At 38.5% G+C, this 20365-nt stretch overlaps 1 protein-coding gene across 1 annotated transcript; it reads right to left on the minus strand.

Annotated features, from left to right (window-relative positions):
- Positions 1-15661: 15661 nt before the first annotated feature.
- Positions 15662-19920, minus strand: LOC122538076. The gene is made up of 3 exons (XM_043671830.1): positions 19786-19920; positions 16796-17463; positions 15662-16046 (listed from the first exon to the last, which is right to left on the minus strand). Exons 1-3 carry the CDS (start codon positions 19820-19822, stop codon positions 15795-15797), a joined length of 957 nt encoding a protein of 318 aa, XP_043527765.1. The 5' UTR covers positions 19823-19920; the 3' UTR covers positions 15662-15794.
- Between the last annotated feature and the right edge of the window lie 445 nt (positions 19921-20365).

Genomic DNA, 20365 nt, shown 5'->3' on the forward strand with positions numbered 1-20365 from the left:
AGGGAGCAATCTCTGATTCGAACCACTCTCTCGGATCTTCTTCCCGGGAGAGACAGAGGCTTGGAAGACGCCTCGTAGAATGAGCATCGACGTACACGGCGGCGGCGGCTATTCCTAGGTGATGGATGGGCTTCTGCTCGAACAGTTTCGTCTATACGTGCCACGTACCGTTTCCCCAATTAAACAATTGCATTCACATCCATCTATCCGTCGTTCTGTCCGGCTGGTGAGATCGTGGCGAACGGGATGCTCTACCCCTCATCCCTTTGTTCCTTCTCTCCCCTGTCTGCCCCATTCGTCCCGTTTCCGTGTTCCTTGCTCTCTTTTTTTCTTTCCACGGAGCCTCGCCTCTGTTCCACCCTCCACCGTTCATCGGAGAACACCGCCTCGAAGCGATCGTGCAATTAAAATGCACACGCGCTGCTTTTGCAATACGGCGATTACGTGACCGATTCGCAACCGATTCGCGTAATTTCTGCTTTCCGGCGCCTCAATTTCATGCAAATTCCCACCCTGCCCGCCTCTTTTCCATTACGCGATCGTCTCGTCCGCCAGAAGTCGGTCAACGATTGTCGGGATTTGATTTCTAATTCGGTTTTTTCAAGCGACGGGATTTTCTGAAACTGTTGAACTTCCCGGGGTGGAGTTTTATTATTTTTGATTGATCTCTGACGGATCATCTTGAAGTTCATCGGATCAGCTTGAAAGGGTCGCGGTTTCGTTTCTTACACGTTTCTAGTTGACCCTCCAAGAGTTAAATCTCTTTATTCACAGTTCCAATTCCTTCTCAAATATTCGAGAAGAAAACGGAAGTCTTGATCGATAGACTTGTCTCGTGCACTTTTGAAAGAAACTAGGTCTCCTTTCTTTCATATCAAATCGAGGAAAGATTGACGCTCAAGGAAAAGATACTCGAATGAATTTTCCCACTGTCTCTCTGTTATTAGATTTCTACTCAAGTCTTCTACCTAATTTGCCCTTAACAGAAACGGATATTAATAAATATAAGCCTTTCAGATATCGAGGAATCCCCTGTTCCTCGATAGCATGGTTAAAATCTGGTCTCGAGATATCAAGGACGCATCGAACCGACGATAGGGTCGGCGAAGGTGGAGCGTTGGCGGGTAGACGAAAGGGAAGAAACGGGAGAAAAAGGGAGGAAAAGAGCGGGGTTTGGTACGTAGGGCACGTTCGTGGGACCGCCGCCAATGTATGCTGCCCGCATAAACTAACAGCCGCATCGGATTTTACATAAAATTCCGGCGAGAGCCGTGATTTCAGGAGATGGACGGGGGAACGTGACGGACCAGACCAGCAGTCATCGGTTACAACGGAACTGGTTGCACGGAGCCGGCTTGAATTATGATTACGGATTACTGCGTTGTTGCATTCTACCGTTTCTACCTCGCGTACACTTCTCACCCCACTTGCATTTGTCCGTGGTTTTTCTTTTTCTTTTTTCTCACATGACGCGCCATTGTCCTTCCGTTTCGTGGATTCTCCGATTCTTTACAAAATCTTTTATAGCCGTTGCGCGATTGAAGACTCGAGTGTTGAAACGTTCTTCTTTTTCTTTTTGTGAAAAAAATTGAACTTTTTTATGAAAGATAGGATCGAGATGATTGAGAAGTAATGTTTGCCTTATTGATATTTCGCGTGGGTATCAAATCTATCAGGAGAGAATCTTTGTTAGGTTCTAGAAATAATTTTGTTTATTGAATATGTCGATAATTGAAATATATTCCATTGTAAGTAAATTCCTCTAAAGGAGCATATTTTATATGTGTAGATTTTATAGTTTGACGTGACGTATAACTAAAAACAATTGAAAATACAATCAAACAATCTTATTGATAATTGCAAAAGTTTAATCACAAACAAGTTGACTAATAATAAGGTCTGAATCATAATATCAATTATAATAATATCTAATTACAAATTTTAATATTTAACTCCTATGAGCCAGCTATGTTTTCCGTGACTATATTCTTACAAAACTACATCTTCAACTTTTATCGCATTTCGCAACATCTTCTCCAGAACTCTGTACCTAATATCTAATAGTGAATATGGTAGACATCTTCCCAAACCCTCGGAAGAAAATTATCTGTTCCATTCTAAAATTCTATAGTTTTCAATCGAACTTTGCGCAAACCCACCTCTGTCCAGAATCTTCCGGACTTTCCTCAACGAGTAGGGAAAAAGAGAGAGAGAGAGAGAGAGAGAGAGAGAGAGAGAGAGAGCAGCAAGGACACGGCGAGTTGGCACAAAGGCGGAGGGAGTGAGACAAAGGTTATCCGCTCGTGCGACGAGTTATACAGGTTGTAGCGTGGTACCGGTTACACGCGGCCGAGCTGTAATAGGGTGAGAGAGCCGGAGGGTGAGCAGCTCGGACTTGACTAATGAGGCGGCGCGTCCTCGACGTTATTAGATCGCCGAAAGAGTTTTTGAGGATGCCCCGGCTCCGGCCAGGGACGATTCCACCGCGAAGGATGGGTAATGATACGGCTGGACCCCGTTTCTTATTTGTCAAACGTCAGCGGCAAAGACGTTTGCCCAGTTGTTTTCGGGCCAGAAGGAAGTCTCGGCTCTTCTCGGAATGATAATCTACTTGCAAATGCGACCGACTCTCTCCGCTCCTCTCTCTTTCCCTCGTTCACGCTGGCAAGCACACGCTCACTTCCCCCTCCCCCCATTTTTTCTCTTTCTCTCCGCGGTGTGTTTGTTCTGCCGTGTGGCGAGCTTTTTGTGTTTAGAAATTCCAAGGTGAAACGCCTCTGCTTTGCGTTACGTAATTATCAATAATCATCGAGGGACCGCGGAAGAAAAGAAGCGATGAGTCAGAGAGAGAGAGAAAAAGAAAGAGAAAGAGAGGGAAAAGAGGGAAAAGATGGTAATGACAAGTCGAGCGTTTCCACCAGAGACGAGGTTTTCTTTCTCACGGAGATTTTCCGCCAGAACAGGAAAGAATTCTAATCTCAACCGCGAGCGTGAAAATTTCGTGCAATTCAGAACGAAGCAGGAAATGTGGAGTATTAACCTTCGCTCAATCAACGCTGAATCATTTTAACCCAACTATCAGGACACAATATAAGATAAAGTCAAGTGTTACAACGTAATTATACAAAATATATATATTATATTCGAATCATTGTTAAATGATATTTTTAATAGCAGATGGAATGATAATTTTGACATGATTGTTACTATTTACTGACAACTATTTTCGAGTTGATCTACTTTCGGAACTACTGACAATTTGTCGGAGAACTGAAACTGCAAGGAATGGTGAAAAATTAATAATACAATAAAAATAATATGGAAAATTAATAATACAATGAAAATAATATGGAAAATTAATAATACAATGAAAATAATATGGAAAATTAATAATACAATAAAAATAATATGGAAAATTAATAATACAATAAAAATAATATAATAAAAGTTAATAATAAAATAAAAATAATATATTAATAATACAATAATACAAAATTAATAATACAATAAAAATAATATACTAAAAATTAATAATACAATAAAAATAATATAATAAAAATTAATAATAAAATAAAAATAATATAATAAAAATTAATAATACAATAAAAATAATATACTAAAAATTAATAATACAATAAAAATAATATACTAAAAATTAATAATACAATAAAAATAATATACTAAAAATTAATAATACAATAAAAATAATATACTAAAAATTAATAATACAATAAAAATAATATACTAAAAATTAATAATACAATAAAAATAATATACTAAAAATTAATAATACAATAAAAATAATATGGAAAATTAATAATACAATAAAAATAATATAATAAAATAAAAGAGAGAGAGAGAATGTATCAAAAAGAGGAAAAGAAAAAGAAAGATGCAGGAAGGGAAAAGATGGTAATGACAAGTCGCGCGAGTTTCCACGAGAGACACGGTTTTCTTTCTCACGGAGATTTTCTGCCAGGACGGGTTTCCTGGCTGAAATCACGGCAGAACGTAATTGCGCGTAGCCAGGAAGCGAGCGATTTCGCGCGACTGCGCGATTCCTACGCGATTCCATGGGATTGCTCGTCGTTGCCACCGTTGGTCATTGGGAAATTTCGATTGCGAAGCCGACGGCAACGTTTACTCGGCTAATTGGAAAATTCTACTCTCCCGGGGGATAAGTAGGGATAAGCGAGCGTCGTTGAATGTGAATAATGGCCGCTGGTTATTGATTTTCTGCGAATCGAAGAGTTCGTGTCGCTTAGGCGCGGGATTTATTGGGATGACTCGATTTGAATCATGGAAGATGGATTTTTTTTTATTTGGAGGAAGGTTTTTATTGGTTTCAAATTCGAACTTGTAATTAATGAGCTGCGAATTTTTGTTCACTTATGAAAAATTTAAAAGTATATGAAAATATATAAAAATGTATTTGAAAATATAGAAAATTTGTAATTTATTATAATATTTAGCAAATAGAAGAAGATTCGTGCTTGGATTTTATTTTTTCTTATTTTTCTTTATAAATGCATAAATATTCACAGTTCTACTAATTAATAGCATAGATACCTATTGTCTATAGATACTAATAGTCGAAACAAATTTTCCTTTAGGTTCCATTTCTTTTTAATTACTTAAAAATATGAAATTGCTAAAATATCTACATTCTCGTAATTAGAAACGATGCGTGAGCGATAAGAAGAAAGTTGGTCTATGCATAAGTTTCAGAGTTCGATCGAACTTATTCACGAATCAATTTATGGAATATTTAATGACTGGAGAGATTCTGAGCATACATTGTACACGCCAAGTTCTAATTCCAAATGTATAATCCTTTTACGAGTTATTAATTTTAACGCCTAACGAGTGTATTATTTTTTTTTCTCAGAGAATTAAAAAATGATTAGCTTTCTTTGATCTTTATTTTGTTTCTCAAGAGTTTCCTGTTAGTAACAAAATCAAAGTTGCAAGTTTGTCCAATGCTCCATATAGGATAAAGTATTTCAATAATCGCTCATTGACGTGTGTTCTTGGCCTTTTGCGTTATAATTAAAAATTGCTGCACCACGATTTCTCCTGAGCCAAATCTCAAGTCCAACAACTCACATAACGAACACAGTTATGTCCAAATTTCATAGATCGAGAACCTTTTTATATTATAAACTTCCACCGAGTCGTTAACCTTTGATCACAAATTATACCTATTTTGAGTCATACTAAATTACTAAAATTCAAGATATTTAATTTTATTTTGTATTTTCCCTCCACGACGGAGCTTACCAATCAGAATTCAGTTGAATTAAAAATCCCAACTGTCATAGTTTCTAAGACACCAATAATAAAAATAGAAAAATATTCGAAGCCCTTCACCGAATTTTATTTTCTCACTTCGTTTTATTTTCTTACGTCAGAATGAGAAACTGGAACAGGAGAAGAGAATATTTTCCCCGGTAGACACAAGAAAGTGTTTCGAATCGGATTCTTCGCGCGAGTTTTCCATCGAATAACCGTGCGGCCGGTTCGTTCGTTCAGAAAGTGAGGATCGAGAACGATGGAGATCGGGGAAAATAGGCAAGCAGAACGCGTCGTTGCGCACTTCACTCTAATTAGCGCGCTAATTGTATCCTTCATGTTTGAACAGCGGTCGTTCCACTCGGGGATGCACGTTAACAAACCTAATTTCCGTCTAAACCCATTTAATGGAACGCGAGGCCGCCGTTCTTATCTGCTAACACGCCGCTGAACATGCGTGTGCACCGGTGTTCCCCCCGCTTTGTTATTTTGCCCAGAAACACGCCGCTGTTGCGGAAAGGACCGATTTCTTTTCCGCGAGCGGCCATCGCGCCCCGGAACACCGGCTAAATTGCCTCGTGATCCTTATCGCCGTTGCCACGGACGTTTCCAGCCCTGTTTTCGTTTCTCCGCCGGCTTTAGAAGCTTTCCTTCAACTAAAACGTCGCCTCTAGATTGCTCCATTAATTAAACGAAAGACAACTCGAAGAGAAGTTTTCTCCAGTTTCTATTTTTTTTTTTATTTCATTTCCCTTTCTTGGCAGAAAGTTTTGAATTGTGTTTGTTTTTAAAAAAAATCGTATTACATTATTCGTATCTTTAACCTCTTGAATGACGTGTCACGCACATTGAAAATATTTGGCTCAAAATTGCAATATTTTCTCAGATTTAAGTATATTGAAATATAACCCACGATGAATTGTTGTATATGGTTTGGTCACCCGTGAACCAGTTACAAGCGCAAGTGATTAACAGAAGTACCAAAATGACCGTTTCAATATTTTTGTTAGATACTTCATAGACACAAAAAAAAAAAAAAAGATATATTTTTAGAGATTTGAATGATTTTTCGTAAAATACATAAAAATAAAAACTTGCGTACCCTATTTAAGTTTTACAAAGATTTTCTGCTTCTTTCACTTTAATATCTGATGGGAATTTTGTTCTAGCGTTAAGAATGCATTGCTCTGAATCTATGTCTATACTTTTTTTACTCTGGTAGTTCTACCGGTAGGACAATTCTAGCCATCAATTATCGACACAACAATTTTGCCTTACTTAATTTTTTAAAATGTTTCGTTTTTCCCTGCCAACCTCTATGAGGTTACAATTAAACTTAATTATCCAAAATTTTGGTATTCTGAGCCGTACAATTTGAGATCCAGCTTGTTTGAGGATAAAACGCGAAAGTGGAAGTTCGAGGGGGGACGATAGGAAGCTGAGAAAACGCGGCAGGTTAGCGGCGCGGATCGCGGTAGGGAAAGAAGGAAGAAAAAGAGCGGAGAGAAGCGAGTCCGAAAGGGCAGCCGTGGCAGCTACGAGCCGCTTTCGCCTCGGCGAATGAAATTGCCCCGGCAATCGGTGGTTGCTTATTAGCGTTTGACGTTCGATTAGTCAAGTGCACCGTCTAAGATCCGCCGTTTGAAGGCTTCGTGGCTCCTCCCATTACCGGTTCCCGTGTGTTCTCCGCCGGCCAACAACCACGCGTCCACGATTCCACGCCGTGCAACAGGCACGTAGCATCATCATTCTTCTGCGTTCAAAACGGGAAAGACAAAGACCGCGGGAAAGAATGAGAGAGAGGGAGAGAGAGGGCGAGAGAGAAGAGGAAGATACAGAGTTCCCGGTGGATCTTCAACTTCGTACGGACATACCTTGTAATTACGTTAACCGTACTACCGTCAGTCGGTAATAGCACGAATTAGTTGCACTTCAATGTTTCCTTCGATGCGTTCGAATACTTTCCTCCTATCTCGCAAGCTTCTTCGTAAGGTTCTTTTCCTCGCGTTTCACTGACCTCCGGCGAACGGAAGATTCGAAGCGCTTACGCGGTTCGTTTTGTACTTTGCGATTGATTAGTTTTGTTTTCTTTTTTTTTTTTTTTCTTTTTTTGAGAAGTAGATGTTTGGGCATTTGAAACTTCGACAATGAAACTATTCAAGGCTCAAGGGCCATTTTAAGCAATTGATAAGATTAGAATAGTCACGTTTAAGTAATTGATAATTACAATGGCTCTTGAATCTTAAAAAATTTTATTGTATCCGTACATCACTGAATTCACGCGTTCACATTTTCTTTTTCTAGAATGCTTTTGCAGAGTCTGCCAGTCGGTAATAGCAGGAATTAGTTGCACTTCAATGTTTCCTTCGATGCGTTCGAATACTTTCCTCCTATCTCGCAAGCTTTCTTCGTAAGGTTCTTTTCCTCGCGTTTCACTGACCTCAGCGGCTCTCCGGTGAACGGAAGATTCGAAACGCGGTTCGTTTTGTACTTTGCGATTAGTTTTGTTTTATTTTCTTTTTTTTTTTTTTTTTTTAGATTTTTTGTGTTCTTGCATTCCTTTTTGTTTTGTTTCAATCTCTTTTCAATCTCTCTCTGAAGGTTTGATTCCGTTTCTCCAATTATCCACTGATTTTTCTGTGTTCCATTCTTTTCTTGCTTCTTCATCTTTGTTCCGCGCTTGCTCGTTCACATACGCTTTTCCACCGTGTTCTATAGTGATCTCCGCGATTCTATGTTTCCACATCCGCCACGATTCCCTATCGATTCTTAATCCTGTCATATTTCCATGTTCTTCGTTCTTCATCGTTCTACATTCTCGTCTTTCGTGATCTTTCTCTTTCAGTTTCATTGAATAGTTCTTCGTCGTTTCTCGCGATGCCTTTTTTTCCCTTTTTTTCCTCAAACGAATTATTCCAAATAAGTCTTATTACATTGTTTATTGACCTTATTTTCTCGCGGCGATTTCACTTAAATTTCGTTTCTCTCGTTTCCATTTGGGTTAGACAATTTTGCAAATCCCGGGAACGCGCATCGATCGAAAAGAAGCTGTATGTGAAACGGAGCTCGAGGAGCGAAAAGTGGATTGCGCATGTCGAAGTGCACAGTGATATACGTATTTCAGTTTTCGTACGATTTCCCGCGTATCTATTCGTTTATATTTCGTTAATCCCGATTTTCCTGATATGCGCGCATCCGTTCACATCCAAATTCGAAACACGTTTATTTGTCCACCCGAGATTGTTGTCGAAGTAGGAGAACTTTCGTTGGCCACGTTCTTTCGTTTTGGCTCTCATTCAATTACTCCCAAGTTAGAAGCAGAAACGTGTTTCTAGCTCAAAAGCTTGTTATACAGGGCAGTACCGCAAGAGCTCATTAGAAACTTGTCGTTAACAAGTGTGCAACGACCTTGTAAACAGAAAAGTTTGGTTCGCAGGCAAGTGTACGGGATCGACGGTAGAACGAAACGCAATTAAATCGATCGTAGAATGGGGGGGGGGGGGGGAATTTTTGTTTCAGCTTTCGTTGATTCGACTAAATAGTGCTCTAATTCGTTTCTTTTCTTTTTCAGTGTATGATACATCAATCCAATTTAAAAAAAAAAAAAAAAAGAAGTGCGATATGTCAATCTAGTTTGCCAAAAAAAAAAACAAAAAAAAAGAGAGAAAATTTAAAGCGTTTAAACCCCCTCGCGATTGGTATTCAACCTGCGAGGGGGAAAAAATATCCCTCGATACGAAGGGCGGCGTTCATTTTAAGTGATAAACAAACACGCCGTACAATATAGAATGATTGGATCACCTCCAAGCCGAGGATCGAAATCACAGCTCGCAAAATCATAAATGGTAGTTTCTGCTCGAAACAGACAATTATTATACACACGTACATACGACACGGAACGTAGAGACAAACAGTTTGTATAATCCTCTCAATTAGTGATTCTTCGTTCGATCGGAGGTAACGCTCAGTTTAGATTTCGCATAAATGGATTAAATCAGCGATAACCCGTTTAATCGGTTTTATCATTTAAAATTTTGCACGAAATAAACCCGGGCTCGTTTAAATTCCGGCACTTTTGCATCAATGTAATGGAATGTCGGCTCTTTTTACATTTAAATGTCTGTTAAACTAATTTATAATATCCGACATTACAGACTTTTTACATTTAAATGTCTGTTAAACTAATTTATAATATCCGACGTTCCAGCAGTCGGAATTCCGACCGAAACTAATGGCTTGTTCGTGATTCTTTCGGCGTACAGGAAATATTGCAAATATTAAATAAAACATTTTCTCTGTTTACCGTGGATTTGATGTATCATTTTATTGTCGACTGTTACGCGTTAATTATCAATGTACAAATCGTGCTATGTTACGAACTATTTTATTTGTAAATTGTTTCATTCGTATTCGTACAAGTGATCGTTTTACACGTTTGGGTTAGTCGTCTACGCGAGTATGAGCTAGTTGACGCGGGACATTTGATTTCTGGCAGCGGATTTCTCGTTTCTTGATACATTCCGGCATCAGTTTTCTCACCCGCGGTTGGCTCTGAACGAGTACATCTCTCTGTTTCTAGTGGACGTAATCTGCAATGTTAAAAAGTTGATAAAAGCACAGAGATCAGAATATACAATGGATATTAAAAAGAAAAATGAAATTGATATCTCTTTATTTTCATCCATACGTACACGACAATAATAAACATGTAATTCTAGGAATTTACCATATTCATAAATATATGTTGTTCATTCATACAGCAGATCAAAGAGTACAGTATAAATGGGCGTAAAAAGAGACAAGAAAAAACAATGAAATTAATACCTTTTCATACAGACCACAATATAAACGTGAATATGGACAAATTGGGTGACAAAAAAGAAAATGAAACTGATATCTGATGAACTGATATCTTTTTACTTTCATTTATACATACACACAATAGGAACTTACCATATTCACAAAAATACTGTTGTTCATTCGCACAGATCGTAATGTAAAGCAGAATATAAACGGACATAAAAAAATAAAAAGAAAATAAAAAAAAAAAAATGAAATTGATATCTTTTTATTTTTATTCACACGCAATGACGACTATTTAACCGTTCTGATTTACATTCGTAAAAATACTGTTGTTTGTCCAATATTGAAATTAGATGAATATAAAAAAAAAAAAAAAAATGACACATGAAATTCACGCACACAATCATGTACAATCATACCTACACGTTTAACCTCAACAAACGCGCCATGACAAAAATTCATAAAAAAAACGCCACCGTTCCCAAGACTGAAGCTCTCCCTGTTCTCAAAGAAATATATTCTCCTGTTGTGACATGTGTAGTATAAGCTGTCTAACCTTGTCTATGGCTCGCTACATTCAAGGGTATAATATCAGGTGGTTCGTGTTCAAAGACAATTTCAAACTCCCTCTGCCTCATGTCACCCTCGTATCTTGCCCTTGACATTTTAAGCTCTACCTCACAGTGCCTCATACTCGAGTTTTCCATGGTAACGAACCGATCCGTCATCCTCCAGTCAAAAAGCCAACGTTCAACTAGCCAACGATATCTTTTATCATGTCCAGCTCTCTCGAATGTCCAGCTCCCTCGAGATCACTAGATTCTCGAATGTTCCCCTCGTGTTGAATCTAATCTCAAATTGATCGTCGTCGACGAATCTGTCAGAGATTCGAACCAAGTTCTTCCGGTTCGTGTACCGCGCGTCGATCGCCAACGGCCTTAACGATTCTCCCGTTCGCGACGTAACAACAGATCAGTGTGTCAACTTCAACGCCGACCCGATCATAGAGGAGAAATCGCGTCTCTCGTCGACGATATTGGCCAGCGGGCATGTTTACCAGGACGTTGTAAGTGTATTCCGGGATACGCACGCGGCTGAAACGGCAAGGAGCTGGTTAAAATCCAATCGTCAGAGTAGATCACACGTGCCGATAGGACGCCTTTGATTCCCTGTTTGTCTGCCTGTTCATTTACCCGCGGCGTTTGCGCTCATTTATCGCGCAATCGATGCTCACCCTCGACTCGAGCAGCACCCGCTAATTCAAACTCCGATTAATCGCTATCGTCGATCGTAATCGCTTCCGTACGAAACTACCCCGCCGCGACCCAGGCGATTCGCTTGCAATTTATTTAAAGGAAAGTGGGACAGTGTGACAGGCAAAATTATACTTCGGAGGATTGGTGAAACAAAAAAAAAAGTACATATTTGATTATTGACACGAGTCTTTGTTACTAAAAGAGAAAAGCTTTTTAATTGTAAGCTTTTTAATATTGAAAGGGGAGGGGGGGGGGGAGGGAGAGAGGGCTCTTATTTAAGTTTTCAACGGCAGCCTTTTACTTTATGTAACTTTTTCTCTTTATATTGCCTATCGGCGTGCATAATTCCAGCCAAGAAATATTCGGTAGGGATCCAGCATTTTCATTTTTCTGAAAATTGTTTTTTTTTTTTTTTTTTGAAATTGTTAAAAATCAAAAAATCGTTCGATCGCCAATCCCTAGTAAATGTTACACCAAAGATACGTACCAAGTTTCATAGTAATCGATCGGTTAGATTCCGAGGCATCTTGCACGACGTTTCCGAAAACCTAAAAAGTTCCGAGTGAAGCTTCAGAATTTCATTTTTCATATCCTTTGCCATATGTTTTTCACTTATACGTCGCGGTTCGCGGTTCTTACAATTCACAATTAAATTGAATCCAAGTCCCCTAACATTCGACTCGCCAAAAGTAATATTTGAATCACACGATTTACACTTAAATTGAATCCAAGTCCCCTAACATTCGATTCGTCAAAAGTAATATTTGAATCACACGATTTACACTTAAATTGAATCCAAGTCCCCTAACATTCGATTCACCAAAAAAATAATATTTGAATCATACGATTTACACTTTACTAATACTGCTGTAAACAGTGATAGAAATTCGATTATTATTTCGTATCTGCGGATTCGTTATTATACCCGAAAATAAGTCGTTCTAAAGGCTAGGATCTTTTGTATCTTATTTCCAACAAAAAAAAAGCCGATTTTTTTTTGAAATTTTTGACGGTTTTTCGAATTATTTCGAATTATTTATTATTTCCGAATTACTTACGATATTACATTTTTCGAAGCACGAAAAATTTTTTTGTTACTTAACGCAGCTCGATAACGAGAGGTATATTTGATATAACGATGAAATTCCAAGCACCGATGGATGAATTTGCATGATAACGTATGATATGTAGGCACGAATTCAACACGAGAAATATGATTTTAAATGAGAAATTTTTGGCTCGTTTGCCAAACAGCAAAAGCCGCGTTTTTTCCTCCGTGAAACGAGTGAAAAGAGATATCAAATTCAAAAATAACAATTTCTAATTCCAAGTCATACGTTATTCGCCGAGGTTTTGTAAACTGATCGAGCGTAACACACATGGAACAAAAAGCACGGATTAATTACTTCCGAGAATAAAAAGCCCATGTTCGAACGAGGCAAAGCAAAAGCAGATTAATTACAGAGAACCAGAGTTGATCATGGGAAATACGTTCTTTGTTTATTTTCATAATCCCCTGTTTTTTCAATGAATCCCGCCAAAGTGAGAATGAATTGCCACGCGAAAGAAAATATTATTTCACGAAAAACAAGGGCGGCTTTGATATCACTTTTGCCCTTCGTTCGTATATTCCCTTCTCCATCAGGGGATGATATTCTTTCACATAAACTGTTGTTTCCAGCGAGATAGTACGTCATAACAATCCAACATACATTTATAACAATTCTAACGAACGGAACAATACAGAATGTCTGGTCAAAGAAACAGAGTAATGAGGTAAAAGAGAAGGAATGATCATTATCACGTTCGAAAGATTACTTTTGCAAACGAGAAGCTATTTGATGGTGTGGGTGAAAGATGAGATGACATTAATTCTTTGTTTAATTGAGCAGAAGATAAGTATAATTTGTCAGACCCAACGACCCGTTTCTTTCATCCGTTATTTAAATGTGAAACATTATTTTCGAAGATGTATCTTAAAGGGCAATGAAACGAGAAACGTGTATTTTTAATTTCCAAAATTTAATACCTAACTTTACATTGTTTTTTTATGTTTCAATTACAATTTAAATAATTAAACTAGCCTGGCTTTGCTCGACCATTAGGATATATTATCAGTTCTCTGTAGGTGGGCAGATTTCTTAAAAATACTCGTACAGCTACAAAATAGATATTAATAGATATTAATTAGGATATATGTATAAAAATAGATATTAAATAGATATTAATTAGGATATATGTATAAAAATAGAATATTAAATAGATATTAATTAGGATATATGTATAAAAATAGAATATTAAATAGATATTAATTAGGATATATGTATAAAAATAGATATTAAATAGATATTAATTAGGATATATGTATATGTATATATATATAAATAATATTTTATGAATGTAAAAAGTAATTTTATGAATGTATAAAGAAAGTACACTTTGTACATAAAAAAACAAAAAAAAAATAAAACTCGTTCTGAAATGAAACAGTCTAGTGTAAATTTTCACAGGTAGCCATGAAGGTTCTTGAAAAATAGTTAAAAGACCACTTTGCTTGAACACATCAGTCAAAGACCAAGTGTCGCTTGTTTCGATGACGTTTCATAGGATGGTACAAAGGGAAAGGAAAAAATTCTGTTGTGAAGGGTGAAAGGTTGAAATTTCGCACGCGCATCTGCGTTCCACCACTAGAGGAAATACACACATATAATGGCCCATATATTGCTTTCAATCCGATTAGTACATGAATTATAGTGGCGAAGCTTCCCAAGCGTGCGAAACAAGTAAATTCATCACTCGACACCCCGGCAAATAGCTCAAGCAAATCCGTGATGTGATAATTATCCAATTAACACGTGCCATTTTCAATTTTTTCATCGTTTTTCCGAAAAACGCGTGTGAAGGATTTAAAAACAAGAATTTAATATTTTATTTGATATTGGCGCTGAATCAATAATCGGGAATTTATTAAAATTTAACGAGTTATTCGTTCAACGATGAATTATAGAGACGGGACAATTGATATGAAATAATATTTCAATCTCGATGAAGCGATCGACATTTAAATAAATGAAATAGTTTCTTTCATTGAAAACTGAAAATTGAAATATTCGGGGAAAAATTTCAAATGACCTCACAGCCATCGCAATTATTCTGTCGATAATTTCGAAAATAATCTCTCGAGGGCCTTTCAAATAATCCGCTACGATGTTGACCGTTTCGTTTAAATTTCTGAAAATGCTAATTGCGCAATTGCAATTTTCACTATAGGGAGCAATTAGCAGCGAGAATTGATCTTCGAGAATGATCTCGACGTAATTTCGAGATGAAAAATACTATGAAACGATAATCAGACGGCCTACTTTAACTTGATAAATCAATGTAATGAAAATCGATGTAATGAAATTAGTCATAGCCGCTGTCAAACGTTCAAGAAAACTCGTACTAATTAATGAAACTTGCGACTAAAAAGCGTGTAGAGAACAGAAAAATGTCCTCTGTCCGATTCAGAAGAATCCAGAAACTATGGAAACTGAAATCAAGCATGCGAGATGATACAGAAGGAACCGCGATCCGCGCGGAAGTAGTTGTTAATGAAATTGTTTTCAAGGAGATAGTAGTAATGAGATCGAGTTATCTGTCATATAAAGAGGAGACGGAACATGGTCATCGGTAGAAACTGTCAAAGATGCTGATAACAATTCTACTATTTTTTTCTGGGTACTGGGGCGCTAGATAATAAGATCCTTGCTTCTTTCCGTCGATTCCGATCGTTTCGCCATTGAAGTGGAACGCGCTTTTAACGCAATCTTTGTTTCCCATTCATTAATTGGATTAATTTATAATATCACTTAAATCAACAATTTTCGAAACACCTTCATTGAATCGATTATTTTATAAATAAAAGTTTCCCCGAGAGAAATAAAACTCCACTTTCTTTATTTGATCTGATTTGAATAGCTGCGGGCTAGATGAAAAAAAAATTGCAACGTGCGTATGAAATTTCATCTCGTCGTTTTTTTTTTCTTTTTCATAAAAATGTAGATTCTACGAAATTTTGATCTTATTTTCTTGAAAAGTTATATTTAGAAGACTTCCAATTTTAATTGTAACCTTCAGTTGAAGTTGAATTTAGAAAACAGTTGACTTTGATTTTTAGTCTTAATAGCGTTTTTTTATTTAGAAGAATTTCAATTTCAACTCTGTAACTTTCAAAAGGTTGGATTTAGAAAAAAAATGTTTTTCAGGGAAGAATTTTCCGGGAAGTTCGGTGGGAAGTGTCGCGAATGAAGTGTTGAAGTCGGGCGAGATACAAAGGAAACGTTACTTTATTATTTACAGAATCAAATGAATCGGCACATTTATCAGCACTATTTACAACATTATAGTGATACGATGAATTTTTTATCGAGGGCGTCGATTCGAATCTTTCGTGTGACTCGATTAAACCTCCAACGACAGGTGATCCTCCATTGAATTTTCTATCAGCCACCTTCCAATGAACATGCTAGCCGGCTCGGAATCCCTCACCTCAGGCGGTTCGCTCGCGGCGGGCAAAATCGATTCTAATCTTACGCTTATGTTCTCGTACAAAGTCGTAATCGTTCCCTCGGACACCTTGCTGGCGGTTATTACATTTGTCGTGCCGGATATGAACTCGGTGGACGTGATTACGATGTGACTCTCCGACGAACTCTGTAACAGAAAATAGTTCTGTTCTAAATAATTCCATTTACGAGTGAATTTCTTATTTTTTAAGAGATACATCCTTAAAATTCTCTAACTTCAAGATACATATATATATATATATTTTTGTTCCCACTAAATTTTCTACATTAAAGTAAGTTTCAATTGCTCGGGAGATGGCAGTAATCATTTTTCTACGAAATGCCAGATTCTACCTAGAGTATCGATTAATTATCAAATTTCCCGAGAACATTGAATTTCTGTTAAAATGAACATCTGTTAAAATTGCCAATTATCGAATTATCGAAATGTTGAAAACGAACCACCAAGCACCAAGATTTCTGATGTTAAATAACAGTCGCAACAATGAAATAAAAGTGATCAACTTCGTTAACAATGAAGTACTCATTATTATGTTACGCGATAATTATTTTTAATTACATCGTTCAATTCCCCCCGAGAATTAAAATCTCTTCAATCGTAATAAAACCAAACACGGTTGTTCACTGTTGCGTAGCCGACACCGTTGACCCAGAATTTAATGCGATATATATGCAGTGACGATAAATATGATGTCAAATGTGTCAAAATATTTGCAATTTACACGCAAAAGAAGAACATGCAATAAAACACGACGGCGTTGCGTATGTTTATAAAATTTTGCATTTCTCGTTGGAATGCTCTCCATAACATTGTTAGATAATACAAGTCTCTGTCGAGAAGTTAATTAAAAAAATTCAGCCACGTCGGCTACTCACAAGCGTGGACATCACGTCGCTGACTTGTCTGACGCTCTCGGCGCTGCCGAAGAAATACGGCACCTTGTGCATGCACATGTGAAGATTCCTGATCTTCCTGATCTGCACTAACTGTCCGTCCTTCAGCTTGTACATCGTTTCCAGAACGTAGTCACGGTTCACGCGTAACTCGCGATCGACCACGTCACGCTCCACCGAGAATATCGTCACGCACTCGCCCTGCGTGAAGTTTTCCATCAGCTCGAACGTTTCGTCATACTCGCCGACCAACGCCCCGATGTTCAATTGCCCGACGATCACCCTGATCATGTCTAGCTCGCGTGGCTGTATGTTCTCGTTCACCACGAGGCTGTCGAGCCCGTACTGGCTGAACCTGATCTCGAATTGTTCCTGATTGAGCTCGTATGCTTCTTGACGCGACACCTCGCTGACAGGAACGGCCGGTGCACCCGGGTCCAGGCTCTCCGTCGCGTAACTGTCCGCCTTCGAGTCGCGAAAGTGACAACTGAGAACGTACAAACCCTTCGGGTTGCACACCAGCTTCGAGGCGACGTTCAGGCGGATGCTCGTGTAGCTACCTTCCTCCGGTATCGCTGTCGAGTTCACCTGAACGTGGAACGTGTATTGCGGCCCGTGCCTCCACGGTGTATCGATGTTCACACGTGCCACTGGCAAACAATTTTCACGGGCAATTAGAGAAAGAGACACGCGTATTTGCGGCCCGTTTGCGGATGAAACTCTGTGTCGCCGCGAATCCAGCCACGTACCGTGGAAATATATCTGTTTTATTGCTCGGCGATCGTTTTGTCACGTATTTTCGAGGGTTCGCGAAGGGTCGCATTGTCGGATTATGCGTGTACACACTGCGAACGAAGGCGAGTACGGGGTCGGTAAAAGCGCAGCTCGCTCGTACTGGTAATAATAATTTCCGGAATATATATATATATATCTGTTGAAAGTATTAAGTATCATTATGAATGAGTAGGACGTATTATTGAAAACGCGTGTGAAGTATTATCGAGCATGAAATATTATGAAAATTGAGTACGAGGTGTTATTAACCGCTCGCGCTGGCAACTGGTTCGCGCGGACCGTAACGAGTGACCGAGAACCGTATACAATAATTCGTCGATATCGCACGTATATCATTCGCTGGAAATTGTCGAGAATTAATAAATTTATTATCTGTTCTGTCTGGATTATACTTAAATATAGTTGAATGTGTTGCGATTATGGGGGAATAAATTCTCGGCATGCGTGGCACGTCATTCCAGCGAAAGAATGAGTATTATCGAGTACAATCTATTATTATTAAGTTATGTGTATGATGTATGAAATATTATGATTTTTAATCAAGTATTATTACGAATGTGCATGAAGTGTGAGATATTGTGATGAATGAATATAAAGTATCACGAAGGATTATTAATATATATATATATATTACACACACACGCACATACGTACACACGTTATTTATGAAGTATATTATTAATGGACGATCAGACGTATGACAAGAACAAAGAACGTTATGTAATATGAAAAATCGTAGTACAGCCGGACAGAGGGTGATTCTCCGTGAAAAAAAACGAGGGAAATATGTGGTACAATTTTTTTCATCCAAGTTCGCCACTTCGTTCTCGAGGAAATTACGCGATTTCCTTATCGTGTATTTTATTGCCGGTTGTCTCTGCTCGTGCCACTGATTATAAACATTGACGATAATGATGGGATACTGTGGAAAATAAATTTGAATCAATAAATTTCTTAAATGAAATGTATAAAGTGTCAGAGACAGATCGCGGCGATAAGATACACTAAACTCCATGGTTTCCGGACCTCACACCACTGGACTTCTAATTGTGGGAACATGTCAGAGAAGAATTTGTCCAATGAAAATATTAACAACATTGTACAGCTAAAGCAAAAAATTCGCCAACTGCTTGAAGAAATAAAAAAATGATAATACGTTACAATCCGTCCATTTATCATTAATTCGTCGAGCACAATTATTTATGCGACGACATTTCCAACAGTAACTTGTAAAGTAATAAACTTTAGACTCGATTTTTTTAAAAAAAACGAAGCCTCGGATGAAAAAAATTGCATAAATTGTTTTTTCCTTACTTTTTTTTTTTAACGATTTTCTAATCCACCCTGCATAAAAGGTCTTTCCGGCCGTCACAGAGGACGAACTTTCTGACGATGAATGAAAAACATGAAATGGAAATATATGCACTCATAAAAAAAATCTATGTGTCTTTCCACACGTTTGATCGTCCGTCGCGTTGTCAAAAACGCACACACACACACATACAACTGTACAAACTGTACATGATCTCAGTAACTGTCCAAATTATCAAAAAAAAAAATGGAAATTCCGAAACTTTTCGTAGACCTTGCCCTGCCAATTATTTCGTTTCTGCAAATACCGAATATTGTTCTCAAATAACATATCAACAACGGTTACGTTATTCCACGATCAAAAGGTATCGACTTTTCGACAGGGCAAAGGAAAGTGATTAGGCCTCGGCCTCTGTTTGGCCCATTTCTCACGCCGATCTGTCTTTCTATCTCGCGCGATCTAGCCGACGGTTCTTCACACACGTGAACGTGAATTGAATGATTGGACCGGCTTGAATAGGATCGATTAGAGCCACGACCCCGATACTCTTATCTTTCGCACCACACGGACGTTCTTTGTACTTTTGACTTTTTTTTTTTTTTTTTTTTTTTGCCGGCGACGCGTAACGCAATAGAGCCCGGATATTTTGCCGACGGTTTTCACGAACAAACACGGACGGGAGAGGCCACGGAGCGGCAAGAAGAATGAAAGGACACGCGAGGGCCCGATCGATTTTTCGCGGCAACAGGACAGAGTTAATCGACACGTGGCGAGACGTGACGAACACCATCGTTCCCCTCTTTTTCTTTCTCTCTCTCTCACTCACTCTCTCTCTCTCTCTCTCTCTCTCTCTCGCATGGCTTACTCAAAAAAAATGGCACTACGTTCAGCAACACTCTCATGGTGACACCGTGCAACGTTCAACTACTTTAGCGGAGTAAAGCGGTGTTGGGGCCGCTCTTATACCGTGGCTAAACTGCACTACCGACCTCTTCTTACGATTAGCAAGCTCCAATTTGCCGAAGTGGCCGGGCTCTCTCTTTCCCAGTTGGGAAATAAAACCGGCGTTGCTGCATGCGCGGCCGGTGACGGACAGTTTTAAAAGAATTGACACGGCCTGTTACAATCGGGGCAATGAATGGACCCTCCGCGACCCGTTAAAACCGTCATTTCGATACTGTCCGAGCAATTACATCACGTGTCAACGACCCGTTCACGACCGTGCAGCCGTCCAACTCCAATGCACGAATTCCCTTCGACGCTTTCGTCTCTCTTGCCGCGTTCCATTGCGCGTGCTTTCGTCGCTACTCGTCGCCCTTGTGTCTCTCTTTTCTCTCTTTTTTTCGGTGCTCTTTATCCTGTGCTCTCCATGTCCTCGCAGTCATTTCTTCGACAATTGCCTTTGGTTTTGTCAAACAGATTTCCTCGGATCTTTACTTTTACGA

The sequence above is a fragment of the Frieseomelitta varia genome, unplaced genomic scaffold (assembly GCF_011392965.1).
Source record: "Frieseomelitta varia isolate USP_RPSP 00005682 unplaced genomic scaffold, Fvar_1.2 scaffold_956, whole genome shotgun sequence".
NCBI lineage: Eukaryota > Metazoa > Arthropoda > Insecta > Hymenoptera > Apidae > Frieseomelitta > Frieseomelitta varia.